This window comes from Schistocerca serialis, chromosome 1 (assembly GCF_023864345.2).
Source record: "Schistocerca serialis cubense isolate TAMUIC-IGC-003099 chromosome 1, iqSchSeri2.2, whole genome shotgun sequence".
Classification (NCBI taxonomy): Eukaryota; Metazoa; Arthropoda; class Insecta; order Orthoptera; family Acrididae; genus Schistocerca; species Schistocerca serialis.
Genome location: NC_064638.1, coordinates 310,389,575 through 310,417,269, shown reverse-complemented (window position 1 = coordinate 310,417,269; position 27,695 = coordinate 310,389,575). Strand labels below are relative to the sequence as shown.

Here is a 27,695-nt window from a genome sequence, read left to right as displayed (position 1 = left end):
ACAGAAAGTCTTTGGTTGAATATGAAAAATTGAGCGAGAACGAGAGCGGTACAGCTACACTGTGCTCTTAGACGACATAATGCCAACTCGATTAATATGAGGGGTGCCTAGTTGAAGTGGGAGAGGGTATAAAAGAGGCAAGTAGTAGTACAGACACTTCGATGAGGGTGGCTGATGGCTGGGCAGGAGAGGCTGGAGGTGCCAGATATAGGAATGTGGCATACTTGAGTTCATTTGGGCTCTAGGTCACCAAGTGGCTGAAAATGCTGTTGGGCACAGCATACTGGATATCACTGGCTGGTTCACAACCCACACCATCCAATCCCCAGTGCAGCACACACCAGGTTCTCTGCATTATGCTGAAGGTGAATGTTATCCTTGCAACATGTCCCGTAATCCCTAATCCTCCTGGCCTCCTCAATACCTACTAGCTCCTGTCTCAGACACACTTCCACCTCTATCCCTTGACTAACTTCAGCCATGCTGCACTCTCAGTACCTAGCCAAATGCGAGGAGGACTCTCACACTGAAGGTTCTGTACAAACTTAATTGTCTATAGACAGAAAAGAAATATTTTTGTGTGATATAATTAAAATTAACATTTTTCCTGTTGTTTTTCCATTCCCTGTACTATGAGACTATGCTACTTGTCAAATTTCACGATTCCAGTTCAACAACTGTAATGAGCGAGTTCATGAGTACCAAATTAATGACAAATGGCTGTGTCTTCTGATTGCATTGATTTAGAAGCTTAACCTTTTTACACCACCAAGCAACCATAGACCCAAGAAAGTGACAAATTCGTGAGAAAAAGGGCTCTTAAAAGACAGACAGACAGACAGACAATGACAAAAAGGAGGGGAAAAAATTGTATGATACAACTACAAATTAATGATTTTCAGATTTTTTCGCTTAGTCCTAGTACGAAACTTTGCTTCTTGCCAAATTTCGTGATTCTAGGTCAACATGCCTATAGGTTTGATGGACGAGTTTGTGATTATCAATGGCCATATCTTTTGATTGAACTGACTTTTTACACCACCAAGGGACAGTAGATCTTCACATGCAGCATAATTTGAGCTTTCTCCATCTACCTATTCCTGAAAGAAAGGGGTCTTGAAAGAGGGATAGATGGGCAGACAGATGGACAGACAAACAGTTGGACAACAAATAAATATTTTGCCCCCCCCCCCCCCCCCCCCACTTTTTTATCTAGTTTACTGGACATTGTACCTTTCTACTTGTTTTAGTTGCCCTTTGTATTTTGATAATCATTATTTGGTGTGGACATCATCGAAGAGCTCAGATCTGTTTGTTGCCACTGGATCTAAAATATTTTCTTCATGAATGGAGTCTTGAACCATCTGTTCTACGTAGTTTTTGGAGAAGGTAACAGTAATGTATTACAGGATGTCTTGTCACATGCTAACAAAACTGTAACTTTCTCAATTGACAGTTTGGTAATTAAAGTATTCACCAATGAAAACAGTATGATTAGGAAACACACTGATCCTTCTACGAGGGTATTTCGGAAAGTAAAGATACACCGTATGTCAGAGGAACAGAAGAGTTTTGGCGAGCAAGTTGGCAACACTGGTGTTAACCTTGAACCATTAGCTTTCTCCTCACGGTTGTTCGGCAGTTGAACATTGCTTCTGGTTTGGAGTAGGTCATGTTTAAAACGGCTGCGCCGATTCAGAATCCCGCCAAATGCGAAGTGCGCTCCGTCATAAGTTTTCTTCATGCAAAAGGTCAGCGACCAGTGAATATTCACACAGAAATTGTTTCTGTTTATGAATCGACAAAATGTAATTAAATGGTGTCGTCATTTCTCTAAAGTAGGACCGATGTTCATGACGAACAAAGAACAGGTCAGCCATCTGTGATCTTTGATGCCCTTCTTCGGAGAACGGAGGAAGCAATTTGTGCGAATAGACGTCACACATTGAAAGAATTGCATCAGATCATACCGGACGTGTCAATGATAACTCTTTATGACATTGTGACTGTCAAGTTAGGGTACAGGAAATTGTGTGCGTGCTGGGTCCCAAAACTGTTAACAGAAGAACATAAAAAGAAAAGGATGGGCTTTGCACTCTACTTCCTCACACGCTATGCTGAAGCAGACGATGAGTTCCTTGATCACATTGTGACAGGTGAAGAGACATGGGTTTATCATCATACACCTGAATCCAAGCAACAATCAATGCAATGGTGCCATTCGAATTCACCAAAAGCCAAAAAATGCAAAACGTCGATTTCAGCAAAGAAAATCATGGTTTCTGTTTTTTGGAACAGACAAGGCATTCTTCTGCTGGAATTTATGCCTCCTGTAATGACAATTAATGCTGCTGCACATTGCAATACTTTGAAATGTCTTTGAAGGGCAATTCAAAACAAACACAGGGGAATGCTGACAAGTGGAATCCACTTGCATCATGACAACGCTCGGCCTCACACAGCGCTCGTAACCAAAGCACTACTCAAACAATTCAAATGGGACATACTGGACCATCCGCCATACAGCCCAGACCTTGTGCCCACTGACTTCCATGTCTTCCGTTACCTGAAGTCACATCTTGGTGGAAAATCGTTCCACGACGATGAAGAGATCAAAGATGAAGTTGAAATGTGGTTCCGACAACAGGTGGCAACCTTCTATGACTGTGGGATACAAAAGCTTGTGCACCGACGTATCAAATGTTTGGATAATGGGGGTGATTATGTCGAAAAATAACAAATAATCCAGTTAATAAGATGTAACTGGCGTTTTCTACATAAATGTTCTATTTAAGGACTGCGAGCCATTGTATCTTTACTTTTCGTAATGCCTGCGTACAATTTGGCAGAAGTATAAATATATCTTAAAAAGGAATGAACAGTATAAAACTAATAATATTTTTATGGATGTAACAAAATCTTAAATTGACAATAAAGAAACTAAATTTCTTGATTGCATTATATGTTATAAGGAGCAAAACCAAACTGAGAGTTGGGTTCTCCAGACATTTTCAGAGATGAAGAGGAGGAAGCAAAACATAGCTTTGCACCTTGTACAGGTAGTTTGAAAGAATCCAGCACCTCAACACTAACATAGTTTTACAACTGATTAGTAAAAATGTAACCTGGATATGGAAATCCAAATACAAAATAGAATTCTAAGATATAAAGAAGGGACATTGCATAATATAATGGATAGACAAAAATACAGAAATATCAGAAACATAACATTACCACACCTATTATGGTATGGGAAAACTGCTGGCATTTGAAATGGCTTCCAGCCATATTACAAATGATAAATATAGGTCCTGTATAGTCTTGAGTAAATTTTACAGCATCCACTTACGAAACAGTGGCGAGTTACAGTAACGATGATGGAGGTGGATAGCAATCACACATCCTTCTCTCCAATGTAGACCACACAGTTTCAATAATATTGAGATCTGGTGACTGTTGTGGCCCGGTGACATGCGACAATTAACCCTCATGCACACAAAACCAGTCCTGGATGATGCAAGCTGTGAGAACAGGGGCCCTGCTTGTTTTGAACACAGCATTATCATTGGGGAACAAACACTGTACCATGGGATGGTCAAAATCAGCCAAAATGGTCACATAACCCTTGGCACTAATGTGACCATGCAGAACAACCATGGATCCCATGGAATAGCATGATACGGCTGCACTGATTACTACCAAACCCCCACATGGTTTCACTCCTGGGATGTAAATTCAGACATAAGTTGCAACCAGTATGAAACAAGGCTCATACAACCGAATTACATTCTTCCATAGTCCGGGATTTACGGCTTCGGCAACACATTTGTGTCACTAATGTATGGTTTTGGAATTCCAGCTTTCCCTGAAACTCCCCCTTTTGGAGCTCCCTTTGTGCTGTTTTGGTGCTGACAGGATTCATGAGTGCAACATAGGGTTCTGCAGTGATTTTTGCAGCTATCCTCTTGTTATTTTTTAATCACTTGACAATCACTTTCATTCACATTGTTACTTAGCAGATGATGGATGATGATCTTCAGCTTCCTCTGTATGCAGTACATATCTTCAATACCATGTCACTTCAGCAACTTTGGTAATGAGCAACAAAAAATTTGCCCATGTTCGAATACACTGAGCTGTGACATAATACACTCAAAATGACACGGATCACTGTTTTGACCATGACCGACATTCTTAATGTACTGAGGACATTGCACAGATGCTGTTTATGGTCAAATACAAGTGTACATTGCAGTCTTGAGTAGCACCTACATTTTTGGTCAAGCATGCATTTCTCATGGTGTTTCCATTTTTTAACCACTCCATGTAATTGTATTATCAACCCAAATCTGTCAGAGGGAGGGTGCTTATCTGCCAATCAGTGCCATTATCATCCTCTTCCAGAATCATTTTGATATTCCCCACCACTGCATACAGAATCACTGCTGAACCACTTCACGAAACAGATGAACAGAGACAGAAAAGGTGAACTACCATCAGTTTTGCCAGTAATTTATAATCAAAATGGGAAAGATCACACTCCATGAAAAAGAATGAAATACTGCCACTAAAATGCTTTATCCAACATTACAGGACTAGCAGAGGAAGTATTGACTGGGAAATAACCACATTACAGCAGATGCCAGTTCCAGATTGCTATACTTTGCGACAACGCTGATGGCCTCTCGGCCGACAATGCGCAGTAGACAGCTGTGCAGCTGGCCAATGAGCGCTCACTGGGTTTCCACGCCCTGTGCTGTCTGAAGCTCTGTCATATTTTGGAGTTCTACTGTGTTTTACGTGCGGAGAAGTGCAGTTGGCCAATTTCTGTTGTATACTGTGTCTTCTCTGAGTTTTGTGGTAATGGTTGAAACACCTAAACGTCGTCAAGTGTTTCACAAACAGGGAAGAGACCTTGTTTTTAGAGTGTACTCTTTCTTCAAGCGTGAGGCAGTTTCAGGCGAGCCGATCTGCAAGGTTGCCAACGTGCAGGAACGCACTGCAGCAGCCTGTGGCGATATTGGTGTACGAACTGTCAGGCGAGTTATACAAGAAGCGAAGCTGTCAGAGCAGGCAGTTGGCAATGTGGTGTTTCAGTCTCCAGGGAAGAAACATAGTGTTCCAAAGAGGGTAACAGGAATCGACGACTTTAATCAAAATGTGTTACGTCGCAAGGTTTTCGAATTTTATAAAAGAGGCGAGTTCCCCATAGCACCGAAATTGTGCACTGTTATGCACGAAGCTACTGGGCTTGATGGAAGTGCAAGATCAACGCAAAGAATGTTGAAGAACATTGGATTTAAATATGTAAAGTCCAATGATGGACGCAAATTTTTAATGGAGCGTAATGATATTGCTGCTGCTAGGATTACGTTTCTAAGAAAAACGCATGACATCAGATCAAAAGGAATGTCAACTGTCTATTACTTGGATGAGACTTGGGTAAATCAAAACCATACTAGAAATTTTATTTGGCAAACAACAGATGGACAAGGCAGTTTGAAAGTTCCAGTGGGAAAAGGAGGGCGTCTTATAATATGGCACGCTGGTTCTGTTGCTACCGGGTTTGTGCCTGAAAGTAAGCTTATTTTCAAATCAAAATCAAAAACTACATCCTACTACCATACTGAAATGAATGGAGAAACATTTTGAGAATGGTTTCAGAATCAGCTGTTGCCTTATTTGCATCCAGACTCTGTCACTGTTATGGACAATGAAAGCTGTCACACTGTTATTCTCAACAGGCCTCCCACAACAAGCACAAGGAAAAGTGATATTGTTTCTTGGTTGCGAAATAATAATGTAATGCACAGTGAAACACAAACAAGAGCAGAGCTTTTGGAACTAGTGAAGATGTCAAAGACCAGCATTAAAAACTACAAAATTGGCTCCATAGTTAAGCAACATGGACACAGAGTGATACGAGTACCTCCTTATCACTGCCATTATAATCCCATTGAACTGGTGTGGGCACAGGTGAAGAAATACGTGGCAGACAAAAATACTACATTTAAAATAGGCGACACTGAAAGACACACCCATGAAGCAATAGAGAAAATCACCGTTGCTGATTGGGAAGCTTGCTTGCGTCACACTGACAAACTGCAAGAAGAAGATTACCAGAAAGAAGTTGTCAGAGACGAAATAATGGATTCATTAATTGTCAGTCTAGCTCTCACATCCAGTGACTCCACTTCCAAAGGCAGTAACAATGAAAGCTCTGAGTAGAAAGGTATGTGAATGGAATGTAAACTTACTCTGTAATTATCATGAACATTTACTTTCTTCTCAAGTTGTCTGTGCCGTAGAAAGTAGTTCAGTGGAATATCTATTCTGTAATGGCAATTTTATTTTACTTCATTTTTTCTTCAAATTAAACACCTTTATTAATCCAGACACTTTTAGAATTTTGTTTTAAGGCATCATTGAGGGATATCATCTGATATAGTACACTGTAGCTATTATATGCCATCAAGTAGATTTGAAAATAGTTTACACCCATATTTTTGCATAAATAAATTATTACTTACGATTATACGAAAAACTAATGGCATGAACTGTTCTTATATCTACAATGACGGCATATAGCCACAGTGTACTATTTCAGATGATATCTGCCGGTAATGCCTTAAAATAAAATGTGGAACGCGTCTGGATTAATAAAACAGATTGCAGCTAGAAAAGGCGTTTACTTCAAAAAACGATTATTTATATACTTGCTGCGGATAATGGCCATTCAAACAAATTTGTTTATTTTACTTATCTCATCATTGTGTCTAAGACATAACATAGATTAAAATGCTGTTCATCCTGGGGACTGGGGGAGGGGGGGGGGTATTTCAGACTTGATTCTTTCAGCTTTTTATTTATAAAGCTAGAGGAATGGAAGGCATAATTTTTCTGTAAGGTGCAATTTATTATAGAATCCATTCTGCAGTGAGAGAGTATGTATCACTATTTATGACTGGGAAAGATTGAATAGACATTCCATTTTGTTATGTGTATGTTGCAGTTATTAGGTAAATTTAATACATTTATCACAGAATGGGGAGTAGAGCACCATGAACCTGACAGTAGCGAAACAGGTCAAACATCGGCTAAAGTAGCTGTCCATAACATAGCTGCCGTCAATTCGCCCAGCGCCGAGTTGACAACAGCACTCCTTGGAAGCTGCGCAGCGCAGCGACAGGCCATTAACGCTGTCGCGGACTATAGTTAGTTTTCGAGGTAAATTTTAATAAGATATAGAATAATAAAAGAAATGTATTCTATCTGGAAAAGTACTAAACAAAGCAATCAGGATGAAAGTCCTATGTAATATTAAGATAAAAGAATAGAATGATGATCCAATATTATAAATGATAAAAGTAAACTATGAGTAAAAGGCTGAGGAAAATGTGCAAATACTACATGGTACACTATAGAACACTGCTAATAACAAATTCAGAAGGAGATGAAAGGAAGGATCCTTGCCCAAACACATTACTGGAAAATTTGTCCAGTATTGTCAAGTTATAGATATTTTGGTCTTTAAGTTGGTGTGATGAAGCTCAACATGAATAACTTTTCAACAAAAATGAATTTTTTTTTTAAGAATCCCGTGTGACGTGTGAGGAAACTGAGGTTGTGTTGTTTTGGAGGGAGGAGACCAGACAGCAAGGTCATTGGTCTCATCGGATTAGGGAAGGGCAGGGAATGAAGTCGGCCATGCCCTTTCAAAGGAACCATCCCGGCATTTGCCTTGAGGGATTTAGGGAAATCAGGATGGCCGGACGCGGGATCGAACCGTTGTCCTCCCGAATGCAAGTCCAGTGTGCTAACCATTATGCCACCTCGCTCGGTGAGGAAACTGAGGTGTCAAATATAAAACCAAAGGATAGTTAATGTCACTCTGGGCAAAGTGGTTGAACTGGTAGTAGTTGACATATTTGATCCATCAACAGAGCAGAAAGAGGATATACTTATGTATTACTGAACTTATAAATAATGGAAGTAGTAGTTGAACTGTTGAGGTGTTGATAGGCATGTAAGGCACATAAACCATATTGATAAAGTTAGCAATGTTCTCAGGCTTGTATATGTCCCTCACAACAACTCAAGACTCCGATTAGGTGTTGAATTACCTTTACTTCTTCCAAAATTTTTATACCACCAAAGACTTTCCATTACTGTATTTACAGTCAAATGTTCCATACAAGTTTATAATATTGTCCCCTCTATGGAGAGTAACAGAGATGTGCAAAACAAGAAGGAAATAAGAAAACTGGACAAAAAATTAGTCATTCCCAGAAGACAAGACACTAATACCCTGCAATGCCACCTCTGTCCTGGATAATGTTTCAATTCAGCAAAGAAGTGTGTCCACAGGTTTCTTCAGGTATGCCATATTAAGATGAAGGCACTCCTTGATTAGATCCACAGAGTAAACAAATTGTTGAGATACTGATCGCTGCATTTCATTTCACCCGCTATTCCACAAACCCTGAAGTGACAAAAATGTCATGGGATAGAGATATGCAAATGGCGATAGTATCACGAACACAAAGTATAAAAGTGCAGTGCATTGTGGAGCTGTCATTTGTATTTTGGTGATTCACGTGAAAAGGTTTCCAACGTGATTTTGGCCTACATGGGAATTAACAGACTTTTAATGCAGAATGGTAGTTGGAGCTAGATGCATGGGTCATTCCATTTCATAAAACATTGGCATTATCTCTCAATATTTGAAATGCAGTGGCTGACAACCTTCACTTAATGACCAAGAGCAGACATATTTGCATAGAGTTGTCAGTGCTAACAAGACAAGCAACACTGCATGAAATAACCGCAGAAATCAACGTGGGACATATGACAAACATATTCATCAGGACAGCACTACAAGATCTGGCATTAACTGGTTATGGCAGCGGACAACCAACACAAGTGCCTTTGTTAATGGCATGACATCACCTGCAGCGCCTTTCCTGGGCTCACAATGCTATCGGTCAGGGCTTATGACCATATCGGTCAGACCCTAGGTGACTGTAAAACCACGGCCTGATCAGATGAATCTCGATTTCAGTTGGTAAGAGCTGATAGTAGTGTGGTGCAGATCCCCATGTATAGTCATGAACCAAGTTGATAACAAGACACTATGCAAACTGGTGGTGGCTCCATAATAGTGTGGGTTGTATGGACATGGATCCTCTGATATAACTGAACTCATCATTTACTGGAAATGGTATGTTGGGCTATTTGGAGACCGTTTACAGTCATTCATGGACTTCACGTTCCCAAACATGTCACTGGGCCACAACTGGCCACAATTGGATTATAGAACATTTGGGACATTTCAAGTGAATGATTTGGTGACCCAGGTCACCTGACTTGAAACCCATAACACATTTATGGAGCATAACCGACAGGTCAGTTCATGCACAAAATCATGCACTGGCAGTCCTTTCGCAATCATGGGTGGCTATAGAGGCCGCATGGCTCAATATTACTGCAGGGGACTTTCAACAACTTGTTGAGTCCACGCAATGTTGAGTTGCTGCATTACGGCAGGCAAAAGGAGGTCCAATGCAATATCCCACGACTTTTGTCAGCCCAGTGTAGTCCTAGACATTTTCTACAGAATTAAGATTGTATATCACAAATGTACACTTTAATGGGATAGTGACAGTGTGGCTCATTGCATAATTATTTCTTAAATCAGGAATGTATGCATGCAGCCCTGTGAACACCGATATTATCATCGTGAAAGGCAGTTGAGTCCACATACCCATAATGACGATGCAGAAGGAACAGCATCACATGGTCACTGAGAATACTGAAACACACGTCTGGAATCAGTGGGTCAAGTCATGGTACAAAAACATCACTAAGATGTCTTTTAAGTAAGACTTGAGACCCGGTGTTATCTGACATCAAAAAACAACGGTCTGTGTTTCGATCGTCGGAATAAAATTTTTTTTTTTTTTTAATTTTTTAATTTTTGACAGCGATATCTCAATTTCGCCTATTTACACCACTGGCGGCGCGGTATATTTACTGCGCTAGAGGGCAGTTACGGCACCTTCTCGCGCACGCGTTGTGGGTCTTCTGCTGGCCTATATAGGGGCCGCAGCTTGCGCTAGGAAGTCAGTTCCGGCGAGTTCGTGCACCAGCACTCTCACCTGAAGATGGCAGCCAGATGGACAGCGGAAATATTGTGTCATGAAGACGTTATGATCCGGCTGCATACCCGAGAAGAATATTATCACTAAGATATCTCCCATCCGAACTTTATCCATTGCCTCAGTGGGCCACCAGTGCACTCAACAGCTAGCATTATTGGGAGGGGGGTATAAATAGCCTTCAAATGAGATACCCGACTCTGTAGATCCAGTGTATGCAATATGCAATTCCCTTCACAATGTTAACTCAAAAATAGGTTGAGATGCACCTGAATTCAATGGCAGTAGCAATTATTTTCAGGTCTGAAGTCAATTGTTATCATCAAGATAGGACACTAATTGTCTGTCCCTGCTGGTTAGGATCTTTCTATGGGCACTGTTCTTACACTGTGTTACATAGCTGTGAAAATGTGGACTGATACACTAACAATACGAACAACTTTGGCCATTATCTTGTCATTCGATAGTTCCTTTCTGCCATTTTGTCACTTCTCAACATGAACCTATCTTACATTGCTGATAGCATGCAACTGACTGGCACATACACACTACTTTGCTGCCATGACTTATGTCAGTGGTAGAAGGTTATATATGACTGCCTGTCTGACTTCTCTAGCTACAGTGTTTCAAATCAAAGTGTGTGCTCTTTTAAGGGCTGAATGATATTTCGTCCAGTGATCTTATATACCATGTAATGAGAAACATATCAACATTTTAAGTGACAGTGAACCACAGATACTGTTGAATGACAATAAGAATATATCAGGAAAGATGGATATATATCCCATTTCAAAATTTTATGTCTATTATAAGACCTCAGGAAAAAGTCATGAGAGAAATTACCCGACTATATGGAGAATTTACTGCACACAGACAACCACAGAAAGGATTTTTCTTTTTAAAATATGGAGAATATCACAATGTATTTGTCGCAAATGTAACAGAATTGCCACCACAAGAGAATAATGGAAAGAGACCACCTATCTTTGCTGAACTATAAACATTTCTGTAACGAAAGGATGTGATCTTACATGAAACACGACTTGCGTAGACTGCAACTTAAAGCAGAAAAGAGAACGTATAACAATGGAATCAAACCAGTGAAGTATAAGGTGGGAGAAAATGTCGGTGCAAATCTCCAAAGTTAAACATGAAAATAATAAAGGTTTATGGACAGATTGAAGTTCCCCCATAAGATTGCCAGAGCTACTCATCCCAGTGCAATGGAAGTATTAAGTCAGTGGATGAATATGGGAGAGTTTACTAAGCTGTTGTTTTTGAAATATTTTGAGTTGTGTAAGGAGGAAGCCATTTGGCTGTCAGAACTGATGTTTCACTTTTATCAACAGGAAGTTCAGTTTTCTTATAAAAGAAAAAAGATAACTATGTAAAAGAAATTGCACTTTGGTTTGTAATAGTATTACACTGTTAATGAGTGCTGATGCTACATGAGCTGACAATGGGACCCTGATGGTGGGAGGGGTCTTGAGTTCACAACTACCAAACTCATCATCATTCTCAATTACATAGGTTTATAAGCAAGAATACTCATTCTTTGAGCCATCTCGTTAGGAAAACCGATAATGCCATGACATTGTTGTAAGGGAATGCTATTGACAGCATTTTACTGGGAGTTTACACAATGCAGATGATCTTAACTATTAGGTGTAGATTCACAGTGCATTACACCCAAAAATGAATGCTCTATTTAATGTATGGTGTACTCCTGACTATTCATGTGTTGTATCCAGTTTGGGGATGATTCATATATAAAAAAAGTGCAATATTTTTCCGTAGCAAACTGCAATAAACAATACGCTACATCACTATCAGTTCCATTTCCAATGTACAAATGACTGCCACATGACAACAGAATACTGTTTCCATTGCTATGCCAGCCTGTTCTGCGTAAATTGACAATAACCTCAGTTTTCTGATGTTAATCAGTGTGTAAATGTCAATGAAGCAAGTTTAAAGAAATTGGTAAAAGAGATGACGGAGATACAAAAGAAACAAGTGTTGACATTAAAACCAAAATTAGAATTAACTGAAAAGCTTAAGAACGGGCAAACAGTTGCAAAACTAAGTGCTGATGATACTGGAGTGCAGACTGTTGGGACATTACAAAGGAATAAGCAGAAAATATAAGATTCTGTTAGGAAACGCGATTCTAGTTCTGCACCATCTGCACGAAAAAGTGTGAAGAGATCTACATTTGATGAATTCAATGCTGTTCTTTTGCAATGGTTTAGCCAAAAACGAGCAGAATGTGTCACTGTTACAGGTGCGATGTGTGCTGAAAACGCTAAATTAGAGGGAGGATCTAATGCCTCATCTGGATGGCTACCCAGATTCAAACAAAGTCACAGGTTTCACAAACTTACTGTGCAAGGACAGCGGCTTAGTTCAAATGTTGCAGCAGCAGATTCCTACAGAGGAGAGTTGCAGAAATTTGTGGAAGAAGAGAAATTCACACCAGGCCAAATTTCTAATGCAGGCTTAAGTGGTCTGTATTGGAAATGTCTAACAACCAGAGACTCCTGCTTTTAAGAGTTCGTGCTCCTTAATATACAGGGTTATTACAAATGATTGAAGCGATTTCACAGCTCTACAATAACTTTATTATTTGAGATATTTTCACAATGCTTTGCACACACATACAAAAACTCAGTTTTTTTAGGCATTCACAAATGTGCGATATGTGCCCCTTTAGTGATTCGGCAGACATCAAGCCGATAATCAAGTTCCTCCCACACTCGGCGCAGCATGTCCCCATCAATGAGTTCGAAAGCATCGTTGATGCGAGCTCGCAGTTCTGGCACGTTTCTTGGTAGAGGAGGTTTAAACACTGAATCTTTCACATAACCCCACAGAAAGAAATCGCATGGGGTTAAGTCGGGAGAGCGTGGAGGCCATGACACGAATTGCTGATCATGATCTCCACCACGACCGATCCATCGGTTTTCCAATCTCCTGTTTAAGAAATGCCGAACATCATGATGGAAGTGCAGTGGAGCACCATCCTGTTAAAAGATGAAGTTGGCGCTGTTGGTCTCCAGTTGTGGCATGAGACAATTTTCCAGCATGTCCAGATACACGTGTCCTGTAACGTTTTTTTCGCAGAAGAAAAAGGGGCCGTAAACTTTAAACCGTGAGATTGCACAAAACACGTTAACTTTTGGTGAACTGCAAATTTGCTGCACGAATGCGTGAGGATTCTCTACCGCCCAGATTCGCACATTGTGTCTGTTCACTTTACCATTAAGAAAAAATGTTGCTTCATCACTGAAAACAAGTTTCGCACTGAACGCATCCTCTTCCATGAGCTGTTGCAACCGCGCCAAAAATTCAAAGCGTTTGACTTTGTCATCGGGTGTCAGGGCTTGTAGCAATTGTAAACGGTAACGCTTGTGCTTTAGCCTTTTCCGTAAGATTTTCCAAACAGTCGGCTGTGGTACGTTTAGCTCCCTGCTTGCTTTATTCGTCGACTTCCGCAGGCTACGCGTGAAACTTGCCCGCACGCGTTCAACCGTTTCTTCGCTCACTGCAGGCCGACCCGTTGATTTCCCATTACAGAGGCATCCAGAAGCTTTAAACTGCGCATACCATCGCCGAATGGAGTTGGCAGTTGGTGGATCTTTGTTGAACTTCGTCCTGAAGTGTCGTTGCACTGTTATGACTGACTGATGTGAGTGCATTTCAAGCACAACATACGCCTTCTCGGCTCCTGTCGCCATTTTGTCTCACTGCGCTCTCGAGCGCTCTGGCGGTAGAAATCTGAAGTGCGGCTTCAGCCGAACAAAACTTTATGAGTTTTTCTATGTATCTGTAGTTTATCGTGACCATAGGTCAATGAATGGAGTTACAGTGAATTTATGAAATTGCTTCAATCATTTGTAATAGCCCTGTACATTGTCTAAAGAATGCATCACAATTTTGTGACCACTAATGCTTCTGGGAACCACAAAGTGAAACTACTAGTGACTGAAAAAAAGAGCATTCAAGAATATCACAGCTAAGGATCTCCCCGTGCATTATTACAACCAAAAAGGAGCAAGGATTGGTAGTCAAATTTTCAAAAACTGGTTTTACTGGTATTATGTACCACTAGTCAGGCGATTTCTAGAAGAGAAATTGCTACCACAGATGACTGTTCTATTGCTTGATAATGCCCCTTCATATCCCACAGAGAATTCTTGTATCTAATGATGGTCTCGTCATAGCTTGTAAGTTTTTACCTTCTACCATAACTGACAGTATACAGCCAATTAACAAAGACATAATCACATTGATAAAATGATACTACCAGTCTGGTCTACCGAGAATGCTAGTTGATGAGGATGATTTGGTGGCATTCTGGAAAAAGCTGACAATTCTAGATACCATATCTGAGGCCTGGCAGGAAATCAGACAACATACACTAGTTCAATCGTGGAGGAAAATTCTTCTGGATAGAGAAGAAAGTGATTTTCAAGGTTTCAAAGATGAAGAAATAACAACTGCACAAATAGCGAATCTGACAAATAGTTTAAACCGTTTTGAAGATGTTGAAGATGAAAACTTGATTGAGTTGCTGAAGATTGATATGTGTGAACCTGGCTTCCAGTACATGTGTGATGCCAAAATTGTGACTGCTGCTTCACAACAATACAAAGAAGAGGGCAGTGAATGTGAAAGTGGGGATGAAGACAATGACTTTGTCGCTCATAGTACCACATTGCAACATGTTGAAAAAATGTCAACTCCCCTCAGAAGCAGACCAACATCACACACTATTTTAAGAAATAAACAGGCCTACAGTACCTGTGCACATTACTTGGATAAATTTATGAACAAAGAATACGCGTTTGAACATCTCAGTTATTTGCATTTTTTTTTTTATTCTTTGAACATCATCTCCCTCACAACATCCCAAATAATCAGGAGTATACTGTATTTATTTTACAAGCATTTTCCATTAGGGTAGGCAACTCAGAAAATTGGATTTTTTCCATTTTTTTACATTGTGTGCCTAAAAAGTTTGGTGAATGGTGTCATATCTGAACGGCAACTTGGCCTATGTATGTGCGCATGCACATGGGTCTTCAAACACTTGAGAAGAATCAATACACAGCATGCACAGCATGCACAGCATGTGACTGGCTATGTAAACAGACTGCAACCAGTTGAACATAGTGTGAGAGGAAGTGTCACAAAGCAATGGAGCAACGTGTAAACATCAAGTTCTGCTACAAATTGGGGAAGACTGCAACAGACACACATGGAATGTTGGTGCAGGGTATGGGACGGAAGCTGTGGGCAGAGAGTGTGTTTACGAATGGTTTAAATACTTCTGTGAAGGGATAGAAACAACTAAGGATGACAGTGTGTTCATTTTAATTATGGAATGCCTGACTTGCAGTAGAAATGAAGTAATTAAGTTCAGCACTAACAAAGTAGAAAAAATTTATAGACGTGCTTGAACTTTTGAACTAGGTAACTGTGTTTGTAGTTTTCATTTCCATGTTTTTGTGATAACACCTCTGAAATTACAAAACAGTCGTTCAAAGAAATATGCATAACGTACAAATGTATAAAAACAGTATCCAAATTACGAAACGTAGTATTCAAAATACAAATTGTCTGTAATGTTCATTTAACTCAGAACTAGATTATATACAATATGTATAGTTACATGTCCAGGAGCTACAAAGAATAGAGTTAGTAGCAGAGGAGTAATAAATTTAAATGTCATGATGATGTGGCAGTTTTTCCTGCATCTCATTGTTTATGATGTCATATCTCCCGAACTATATTAGGCGCATGGTTCGTACTCCCACAGCAACTGTTGCCTGACAGTAAGGGACATGTGTACCAAGTTTGGTTGAAATCGGTCCAGTGGTGTAGGAGGAGACGTGGAACATACACATAAACACACATACTTCCATTTTTATAATAGGTATTGATTATAAATTTGGGACAGTGTTACTATATTGCCTTCAATGTCCTGGAGAAGTTAGATGTAGTGTTCACTACTTCAAAGGTTACAGATGGCAAAATGTCCTTCTCAGGTTTTATATAGAATTACGCATGCATCCTGTTATTGTCACATCAGCAGCTACCGTGATTGCCATTACTGTTTCATTTGCAGTAGCAGAGATCATTTATGCATTTACCAAAAACTGCCACATAATGACCTGAAGGCTTGTCTACGATACTGCATATACTGTAATCTTTGCTTCATAATCTAACTCCTGTTTGTGCATCACACGTCAAAAATAGTGTCGGGTATAAAATCAGATAATCAATCTATGTTCCTCCGAATATATTTTCAATTATTATGCTGAGATGTGGGGCAACATAACATGAATCAACATGAATAAACCAACATTTGATAAATGAACTATAAGACTAAATTGAAGCAGTGTGTCAAGTGTTACGAGAACTTTCAACAAAACTTTGACTTTCTACGTTGCAGAATCATTCCACAGAAAATTTTAAAAATCCATTCCTATCAAAACAGAAAGCTGTAAAAAAATATACACACAATAAGCCTTGTTGCATTAAAAGGTGGTCAATATCGGCCTCTACATTTATAGTCAATAGAGTATAAGTTACGAGGTCAGATGTCCGCAGAGGAAAATTAAGGCTACAAGCTATCATGCCGACCGCTTCTGCTGATTTAATAAGTTAATTTGTTTACAAACATTAATATCCACACACGAATATTCCCATATGTTATTTGCTCTGCATTTTTTCCCACATTTTCACATATTTATTTGTGTGCTTTTCTTACACATTTTCAGGGTATTTATGCACTTTTTTTGTGTCTGTGAATGTTTTTAAGTGTGTGTGTGTGTGTGTGTGTGTGTGTGTGTGTGTGTGTGTGTACGTAGTTTTATGTATCTTTTTCTGTTGTAAAGCTCCCCTCACAACCAGTTAATGCCTTCACTTGCCTATTTCCCATGTCATTTCCCATTTCCCGAATGCCATCACTACCACAATGGACCCCAGTTCCATCTTTCTTGATCAGTCAGGAAAGCCCTTTCCCTGACTAAAGCTCAGTCCCACATCCTGCTCCTTAAATGCTGCCTGTACTATAGATCAACCATCAACCCTCCCCCCCCCCCCCCCCCCCAATGGCCTAGCCATAAAAAAGTCCTTTTCTTCTGGATCCCACACCACCTTTCATAGTGACCTTCACCTTTTCAGATTCCACCAGTCCCTGTCCATCACAAACCTGTACTGCAGAAACACGTCTCCATGGCACACGCATCCCAGAACAACCTCTGCTCCATCCACAAGACACTGCTATTGCACAATCCTTACTACACACATTACATCTCTCAAATTGAATCCTTTGCTCTCCAGCACCGGGAAGAGCATTCCAGACACCATCTCCATTAGTTATCCTACTTGCTGACATCCTACTGCCGTCTTGGGACAATACTATCTAACTCCTATACTGCCCACAGTGATCCTCCTTGTCAACCCCTCATAGCACAGAGACTGACTAGCTGACATTTTCAACTTGTCACATCCCCAAAACTCCCTACCAGAGCTGAAATAATCCTAGAACACTGTTTTTAACCTTTCCACCAAAATCCTTGACCTACAGAAGTTTCAGTCCTATCCAAAGGGCTCACCTTCAGCTTTACAGCCAAATTTAACCACGTTGGACTTGTCAAAGACATACTCTCCTCCTCATAATCCCTTCAATGGAAACACTTCTTTGCCACCAATCTCTCCCACCAAAGCCAACCTAATCCCAACACTGAACTTTGCTTTTCCCAGTTCATACCACCATCCAACCGTGATTACCTCCTGCCTCCCCCCCCCCCCCCCCCTCCCCTCTCGCCCAATTATCCCCTGGGAACCTTCTTCTTACATTCAACTTGGCCTCACTATTCTTCCTGAAGTCCCTTCATAAGAATACCAACCAAGGTTCCATCACTTTAGTTATTAATTCCAGTGACTACTAGGTGGAAGGTTTCCTTCAATTGTCCGACTCCTCCACCTATAAACTATGCAAGAGTGATCCCACCCAGAAAACCATCATAACCTCCAATCCCTGCTTAAAGCCTTAGACCCTTCCCACAACCTCTCCTCTGAATTCATTTACCTCCTCACCTCTAAGACACCCTGCACGCCCACTTACTACTTAAACCCCAAGCCAACAATCCTGGATGCCCCATTGCAGCTGGTGGTTGTGCCCCACTGAAAGAATTTCAGTCCTCACTGTCCAACACCTCCAACCAACTGCCCATAATTTAGCCTTCCATGTCAAAGATACCAACCACTTCCTTGACCGACTCTGCCATCCCCATCCCTTTATCTCCTGGATACATACTCTTCACTGCTGACACCACTTTCCTGTACACTAACACCCCTCATGCCCACGGTCTTGCCACTATTGAACACTATCTCTCCCAACATCCTTCAGACTCCAAACAGTAATTCATTCCTCATGCATCTTACTCATTTTATCCTAACACACAACTACTACACCTTTAGAAGGGAAGGGATACAAACAAATCCGCAGCACAGAAATGGGCCACCTGCATGGCAAGCTCCTATACCAAACTTTTTATGTGCTCCCTAAAGGAAACCTTCCTAGCATCCGAACACTCCGTATCCCTCAGCTGGTTCAGGTTCAGTGATGATATCTTCATGATCTTGACTCAGGGCCTCGACACCCTACCCTTATACCTTCGTAACATTTTGACAGCTGTCATTCCTTCCACACTGACCATCCCATACAGCCTGGACACCCAGGAACAGTATCTGCAGTGACAAGAACTCTCTTGCCCTTGCTCTGCTTCAATATTTGCACAGTTTTTTTTTATACTGGTATGACTACCAATCTGCTATCCACCAGGATAAATGGTCACCACCAAACTGCTGTCAAGGGCAAAGTGGACAACCTTCTGGAACATGTGGCTGAACATAACATATTTGATTTCAATGGCTGCTTCACTACCCAGGCCATCTGAACCCTTCACTTAACCATCAGTTTTCCTGTGAGTTATTCTTACAACACATCCTCCACTCCCAAAATTACCCAGCCTCAACCTATGACAACCTACTGCCCCACACCTTCCACCCAACAGTCTCCACCTCTGTCCTATGGCCCCCTCCCAGTTCATGCCTGCACACTCTCACTGTGTGCTGCTCTCTGCCACACCTGACCAGTCTTTTAGCCTCTCTGCTCCTCTCCTTTTCCACTTCCTATCCTTCGTCTCCCCCCTCCTCACAACCCCCAATGCTGTTCTTGGCTGGCTTGTCCTGTTGCCTTTAGTCCCTACATGCTCTGCCAGACAATGCTCTTCTCTCCCCCACCCATATCCTACCCGTCCCCTTTTTGTACCCCATTAACACAACAGTTGCAGTCTGGAAACAGAGTCACATGTGTGCCTGCTTTTGTGTGTGTGTTTTCCTTTCTTTTCTGAAGGCTGTGGCCAAAAGCTCCATGTGTAACAGCCTTTTCATTGTGCCTCTCTGCATCTCAACACGTCATTTTTATGGTGAGTAGCACTATCCTTTTCATAATTGGTAATATGCGCAGATGTAGACCAAAGACTTCCAGATGCAGATAGGGCACTTGCAAAAGCAAACTGGATCTCATTTCTCATATCCACATGGAACTCTAAAACACTGAACTGAAAGTCCAGTTTGCTAAGTATCTTCACACTCCACCCCGTGTCAAACTGATACCCACAGTAAGTCAGTCAGAGTCAGTCTCAGTCCCTCTCCCTCTCTCCCTCTCCCGTCACCAGATCAATTATCATTACTACACAAGTGCTGAGTCACAAAAGAATATTTGTAGAAGAAAGATTACAACTGTGCAAGGCAACTCTTAGTTCCTCCAGTGCAATAATGCACCTGCCCACTCAACTTCGTCAATTTGCAGGTTGTGTAAAAAAAATTTCAAATGACTGTCCTTTCTCATCCACCTCTCCCCATGATGTCCACCTTGTCTCCCCCCCCCCCCCCCCCTCACTCTCCCCCCTCATACAATTAAAATCAGTGCTGTGGGTTGCAGTTTTGACATCAGCAGTAACATTAAAGTTAAGGCTGTCATAATCCTGAAGGTTATTTAGAATATCATGCGCCTATTAGAAATGGTACCAGTAGCTTCCTCTCACCTTTGAAGTGACATACAGCATTTACCCGATTATAAGACAAGGTTTTTCCCAAATTCATCATTCAAAAAATACGGTATCATCTTATAATCATAGATTAAACTATTGCTGCCAAGATCAACATTTTTACATTGTCTAATAGATTAAAATACGGTTTGTCTTACATTTACAGATGAAGCTTTGGCTATTGAGGTTTTGAAGAATTCAGAAGTGCAGGCTAAGTAAATAGTACTTGGATTTGAACAGGCTTGAGATTTCCTCATACTCCAAAGAGCTCAACTGAGTATCGACCTTGCTTGAACAATCATGTGACATTTGACTCATGCAGAGCTAGTGCAAGGTATATGCGAGAAACTATGAACAAGCCACTACAACAATCTAATGCTCTGCTTAAAATTCAACAATTTCGCTAAACATAGGAGGAAAATGGCAGTAAATTCTATCAACTTACAAACTTTTGTTTTAATATTATGAAAAGGAAAGTTGCTACTTACCATATAGTGGAGATGCTGAGTCACAAAGAGGCACAATAAAGAGACTCTCACAATTATATAGCAGAGATGCTGAGTTGCAGATAGGCACAACAAAGAGACACATTTGTTGTGCCTATCTGCGATTCAGCATCTCCGCTATATGGTAAGTAGCAACTTTCCTCTTCATAATACTGTTACATTCCATCCTGTATTGTCCTTTGTTTGATTAAACTTTTGTTTTATCTGAACAGGTCTGGTACCATATACTCACATTTATGCTGCTTTTTAAGTAAAAGTAACATTCAAAGGCAAAAACATTGTCCTTCAAAAAAACTATAACTTGATTCTGAACCCAAGTCACTATTTTACTTCATTGTGAGAAGCTGTAATGATGTACCAAGTGGGTTGCAAATGAGAACTTCGGTTGCTGTTCACATATTAGAATATCAGGGAAAAATGTTACCAGGTTTTAATCAGCTTTATAACATGATGGTGACATTTAGACAAAACAAGAAAGAAAATTAATCCGGAATTAAATGTCTAATGAATGGAATAAATCACATTAAACTGATCGCAATTTTTATTGCAAGAATAAATTACGGTGGCTAGGACTGTTACAGAGAGAGTACCAATAGACATTGCTAGATCGCAGGATGAGAGTAAGTTTGAGAACTGGACTGAATCACAATTGTGATCTTAGTTGCTGTTGTTACATACAACTTGCACCCTAGAAGATATCATCATCCATTTTACTGTTGTTCAAGCACAGCACTACAGAAGGGTTGGAGGGGGAATAGTGACACCAGTTTGGCTGACCAACCGGTGGGGGGGGGGACGGGGGGTGGGGGGTGGGGGGGGGGGAATGGGGCTGAATTGTGAACGGCACGTGACGGAAGGAGGAGGGCTGGAGCAGCAGTGCCTCGTGGCGGGGTTTCGTTGGGCAGATTTGGGATGGATAACGCAGGTACCCAGCCGGATCAACGAACGACTTGTTGAATGTTGGGCAGCCGCTAAAGAAGGTGACGAAGGTCGTGCTCTGGAGCTCTGGTCATTGTACCCTCCTTCTGTTATTTGAAGAGGAGTTAAAATGATGATTGACCGTCGGGAGGCCGCACCGTAACATACTGCCTATGGACATTCTGGCCATGTGCTTTTAGTGTTTAAAGGAAATTTTGCACAACATTATTGTGGCGTTTTCAGTGAATAATATGTATTTGTTTGTTCTGCAGTGTACCTTAGCTTGAGAGTGGCAATAGTTGTTAGTGTGTTTTCTTTGAGGCCACGTGATTCTGTTAATTGGTAAACCGCTTGTGTGCACCCACTTGGGGGGCGATGGTACTTAAATTTCAGTTCACCTGAAACTATTTGTAGTCAGAATTGAACTGACTTTAAAACTGGACAAATACTCAACAGCACCATACATTTTGGCAGGAGGTGGTAAAAGTATAGATAGAGCCAGTGGCATAATTGCGTTTAATGTAGCAACATTGTCAATGCTCAATGTGAGGTATGGCGGGAAGGGCAGGTTGTTTGTCAGCTGCTGGTTCTACACGGCCAAAGAGAGACTGATGGGCAGACAATGTGTTTGGAAGAAAAAGACACTGTCCCATTGTCACATCAGTATAGAAGTGAAGTCCGCAACATATTCAGAAAAGAAAAATGAAGTTTTGTTCTCAGGTCCCACCATAAACACATCAGATATAGCAACATACTTGGAAGAACTGGCCAAATATTTGCGACAATGGGGATAGAAGTTTCACAGCTGTGCTGTTAGGATGGTGTTAATAATGACGATGGATGATTAAAAATAGAGATGCCAAAGATGACAGGCTAAGTAAAACAAAATGGCAGTGAAAATAAAAAGTAATGTATTCCTTTCAATTTATTTTATTTCTCCTTGGGCTATCAAAATATAGACAACCAATAAATGGCCTAAGCTTAGAATACCAGGAGGTATAATGTTAATACTTTAGGTCAAGAAATTCATAATTTATGTTAGTCAGAATATTTTAAAAATAAATTTTTGCCAAGGAGCCTCTGAAAAATGGGGGAGGGGGGAATCTTATATTCAGGGCTGTCTTATACTCAGTTAAATCAGCACTCAGCCGTTTATAGGTGGACCTATACTTTAATGTATTTTTCGAACGAAGGTAGAAGTCAGCATTTTTCACATCTATATGCACACAGCCAGAGGCAAAAGAACTGGTAAGTGGTGGTTAAAAATCCTGTGACTGAGGATTGAACCCAAGATCTTTCAGTCTATAGTCCTGCACTTTAGCACCACGCCACACTTGATAATATTAAACAAAATTAATTACACGCACTGAATGACATTCCTAAAGATGATCCTCAGTACTGTTTTATGAAGAGGAAACAACATTGAGACAAGGGCATGAAAAGTGGAGGGGAGTACTCTGAAATAGACTGATAACAGATCAGTAAGGAGTATAAAACTATATATTTTTAAAGCTTGATTATTTTTTAAGCTTAACTGGTAATACAATGTCTCACTTAAATAAACCTAGTATTACGAGACCCGTGTTGCAGAATAATTCGTTTTCGGTCGTTCATTCGTTTATGTCGTGAGGGTTGCAGGGGTTACGTCCCCTGGGGAGGTGGGCGGGTTGTTTACTTGTTGTATCTTTATTATAGTTCTCGTTTATTAAATTTTGTTATCTTTAAATTACTTACACAGCACCAGACCGCTGTATCTGTATTATAGTTGTCGTTTATTATATTTTCTTATCTTTAAAGTTTTGATTGTGGTGGTTATTGGTCGTGCCACCTGCCCTTCCTTCTCCTGCACTACTGAGATCATAAACAATTACTACTACATACTACTACTTCTGCTCTTCCTCATACTTCTTAAAGGATAAGCAAGCTTGTTTGCTAAAAACAATGCAGAGTCAGCTAACATGAACTACCAAATAGAGCCACCACTGAATTACAGACAGCAGCAGTGAACTTTTTAAAGGTGTAGGAACCTTTCAACATGACAGCCATGGCAGGATTGAAGTAATAAATAATGTTTGGGTTTACAAGAGAGAACTTCCATCTGCATAAATTACAGAAAATAATTCAGATGGTTATTGGGTTAAGTGCCCACTGAGGGTAAGTACTGTACAGCCATTGTGTCTCTTTGTAATTTAAGTTTACTCAATTGAAATTTCCCATTGATACAAGTATCTACTTATTGTATCTTCCTGCCAGTAAATCAGCTATCTTTCATCACGCCATGCAATCAGGATGCACAATATCTGATCCATCAGATTGCCCTGCCCTCCTCTACTAAGTTCAGATTCACAGTTAATCTAACAAAAATAATACACTAACCCACCATTATAACAGAGACCAAATGTATTCTATTCCCCATAGTTACCCAACATCCATTCTTTTTCTCACTACTAATGACTGGCATAGTTCAAAGGCTAGGATTACATTTTTCTATGTATGTCTAATATTTCTCATATTCTATACAATCAATAAGAAAAACTGTATACCAACAGTACAAATACAGGTTGTAAAACATTCCCAATACAGACAAGACAGGACAGGACAGATTCCTTACATAAAAAAAGGTCCAGTAAACATGGGCTTTTGCATACCTTAAGAGCTATGAGCACTTGTTCATTCTTGTTACTTTAAAACACATCTCTTCTACTGAAGAAGTGCCCATAGCTCTTAAGGAATGACTTTACAGCCCATGTTTACTACAACTTCTTTTTTTGTCCACACTACCTCTTCCCACAATATGCAAAGCAAAGAACTTGCAGTAGAAAAGAAGTTTTTCACAGCATTGAAGATGAACAAGTGCTCATAGCTCTTAAATTATGCATTTTCTTGTTTTGGTTTAAGGAACATGTCCTCAAGATCTGTACAGAGACTTTAGTTACGCCCTGTATAAATTCAAATAGAAATGGGTATGTTTTGATAATGACTAATATAATAAACGGATCAGTTGAAAGTATTCAAAGGACATAGATGCGGTTTTGCTACTCAGCAATGCAACACAACAATAGTTAAACTAAAGATACAATAAATGATTATAAAATATAGTATCACATTCCTTGCTTTGCAGAATTCAGAACACCTGGATCAGTTTAGACAACATGTGCGGGTGCACATGTGCCGGTGCCATCGTAGAATTATACGAACTAAGGTACGAATTGTTGCCATACCCACCTTATTCACCTGGTATGGCTCAGTCAGACTTTCCCAAAACTGAAAATTTTTCTTGTTGGACAAAGATTCACTTCAAACGAAGAATTGATAGCCGGAGTTGACAACTATTTTGCAGGCCTGGAGGAAACTCATTTTCGAGATGGAATCAAGGCACTGGAACATTGTTGGACCCAGTGCAATAATCTACAAGGAGACTATATTGAAAAATAAAAAAGTTTCAGTTATGTAAGTACGTTTTTTCTATTTTGATCTGATAACTTTTCAAACCACCCTCGTATTATGAGATACCTCAAAGACTATGCAAACACAAGCCTTGTTTTTTGCCAGTGGTGTGTGGTGCTATTGATAGTATGTATTTTACATTTGTTTTCGTCAGCGAGTGTGTCAACAGTTGTGGCACATATCTTGCAGATAATTTTTTTCATTTCTAATTCTTCAGTTAAAATGTGCTATACCCTTTCAGATGATATCTGGCAAGTATGAGCAATTTCATGCACTTTCAATTGGCCATTTTGTGCACTTTTGCAATGATTTCTGAAGTAGTGACACATCTTGGCTGACCACTGCATGGATAATCATCTAAGCTCTCCAGACCACATTTAAATTCATTTGAGCACTTGGCAACAGCTGTATATGAAAGAGCAGAGTCCCCCAGTGTATTCTGGAAATTGGCGTGAATAACCTATGCTTTCATACCTTTCTTTACGAAGTACTTAATCACTGCTCGAATCTCGATCTTTTGCATCTTCGCAAATCACTACGTGGAAACAAAAACAGAGCCACATGACCACCTCACCTTTCTTCCAAGAGCACTGACATGACACGCGTTTACAAGCAACAGTCCAATGAATATCACGTGAACAACTCGTTGCACTAGCACTGACCTCTCGTGGCGATTCTGAGAACTTTTCAAACCACCCTCGTAGTTTTTGGCGCAAAAGAAGAACAATAGAAAGCAAGGTAGGTTTTTTGTTGTTGTTGTTGTTGTTCAGGTCATGAACTTAATATGAAACGAATCTATAACATCTCTGCATATAATAATTGTTTCAACATGCACTACTTTACTGCTGATCATCTGTATATTGCCACAACTGCATTTTATTTCTTCTACAACATCCACAACAAACTTCTCCTACCCTCTTGTTGTTCCTTGGTAATCTTGTGTACTCTGTCTAGGACGTTATCTTTATTCACCTCTCTTTCTCGTTGCACCTGCATTACCATTGGATCAAAAAACTTGGGACTGTTCTACACAAGCTATTCTTGCTTTATAAATTTCAGATTTCACACAACCATTATGACAAGTAATGTCAGAACAAAACTTATTAGTTAATGACTTTCATGTAAAAATTTTTCAAGGTTTGGGGCATCTAATTTCACTTTCATATGTTACAATTGATATTAAAAGTAGTAAGCTTTGTTTCAGAGAAAACACCTTTTAATTTTAATAACCATAATGAAAAGTTAACTATCTCAGACACTTCTGATAGAGTTCTATTAGTATATTCATAATGTTAATCACAGTGCTCCCCACCATCTGAGGAAATGCTTACCAGAGGTGTTGACTTGCAAAGAGTTCCGTACAGCATTAGTAGCTAACACAACCTCTGGATACCCTTCAAAACAGGCACGGGTATGGAGATCATCAAGAGCTGCTTGTGCTGCAGCTGCTGCTCCATTAAATAATGAGAAATAGGCACCATGAAGCAGCTCAAGAAGAAATTGTGATGAGACAGGAATACGTGGCAACAAGCGCGGAACCAAGCTGGAACTATCTGAACCATATGATGATCTCTGGTGGTGACCTGGTTTGCTGAAGCCTTGAGTCACTATCCTGTGGAATACACACAAAATAATTAATACAAATCATATCATGATCTTTGATCACAAAGAACATAATACTAAACTTCATACAGTGGCCAGAATGAATTCAAGCAAACAGCAATGCACTTCAGTACATTATGCGCTGCAAAAATTAGAACAGTCATGCAAGATTCTGAAAGAGGTTGAATTTTTTTAAGTAGCTACAAAACTAGAGTGTGTGATGATTCTCTCAACTTGCAGAAATGTGTGAGGAGAGAAGCAATGGGAAACATTTACAAAATATTAGTTTAATTTACAAATCAAGTTTCCAATGACAGTTTTGCATATACTGTATTTACATGCAGAATAATTCTGTAGTTAATGACTTATTGCTGATTCATGTGGAGCTAAGGCCAGATTTTATAGAATAATATGCACACATTTTGTGAACATTTATAAACTGAAGCTTAAATTTTCATCATGACAAAATTATGATCAGTTACAAGAAAAATAGAAATACTCACTTAGAGCAGACCTTGCTGAGATATTCAAGGGCAGATTTGCTTGCAAGACTCAGCTGTTGGTTGTAGAGAAATAATAATGCTGTCATCACCTTTAGTCTGTTTTGGGCATTAAGTGTTTCCACCTGAGGCATAGGACCCCACTGAACAGGTTTGGTATTGCACTCCTCCCATCGACGTAGGGCACTCTCAGTCAGTGGTGCAAGGGACATAGGCTGATCAAAGCAAATAAACAGTACTAATAAACATTTTATTTGATTATTACTATATCATACAAAGGACAAGGCTAACTAATCAGACTAGGATCTTCAATTTTCAATGAGTTTTGACACTGAGTTATAACATATCACTTTCATAAAGTGATGTGTTGCATAGTGTTAATAGTACCGATTAACGATGCTTGCCAAACACACAGTTAATTTTCATTAATAGTTTTAT

General features: G+C 40.0%; 1 protein-coding gene across 4 annotated transcripts in view; it reads right to left on the bottom strand.

Moving 5' to 3' along the window:
• The window catches only part of LOC126469450 (hyccin), a 168,348-nt gene that overhangs the window by 114,847 nt on the left and 25,806 nt on the right, over positions 1–27,695 (bottom strand). For all 4 annotated transcript variants that reach the window (XM_050096636.1, XM_050096634.1, XM_050096635.1 and 1 more), the window contains 2 exons: positions 27,261–27,472; positions 26,487–26,767 (listed from right to left, as the gene is read on the bottom strand). In XM_050096636.1, the coding sequence (XP_049952593.1) occupies positions 26,487–26,767; positions 27,261–27,472 (493 nt within the window). The remainder of the gene's footprint in view (positions 1–26,486; positions 26,768–27,260; positions 27,473–27,695) is intronic.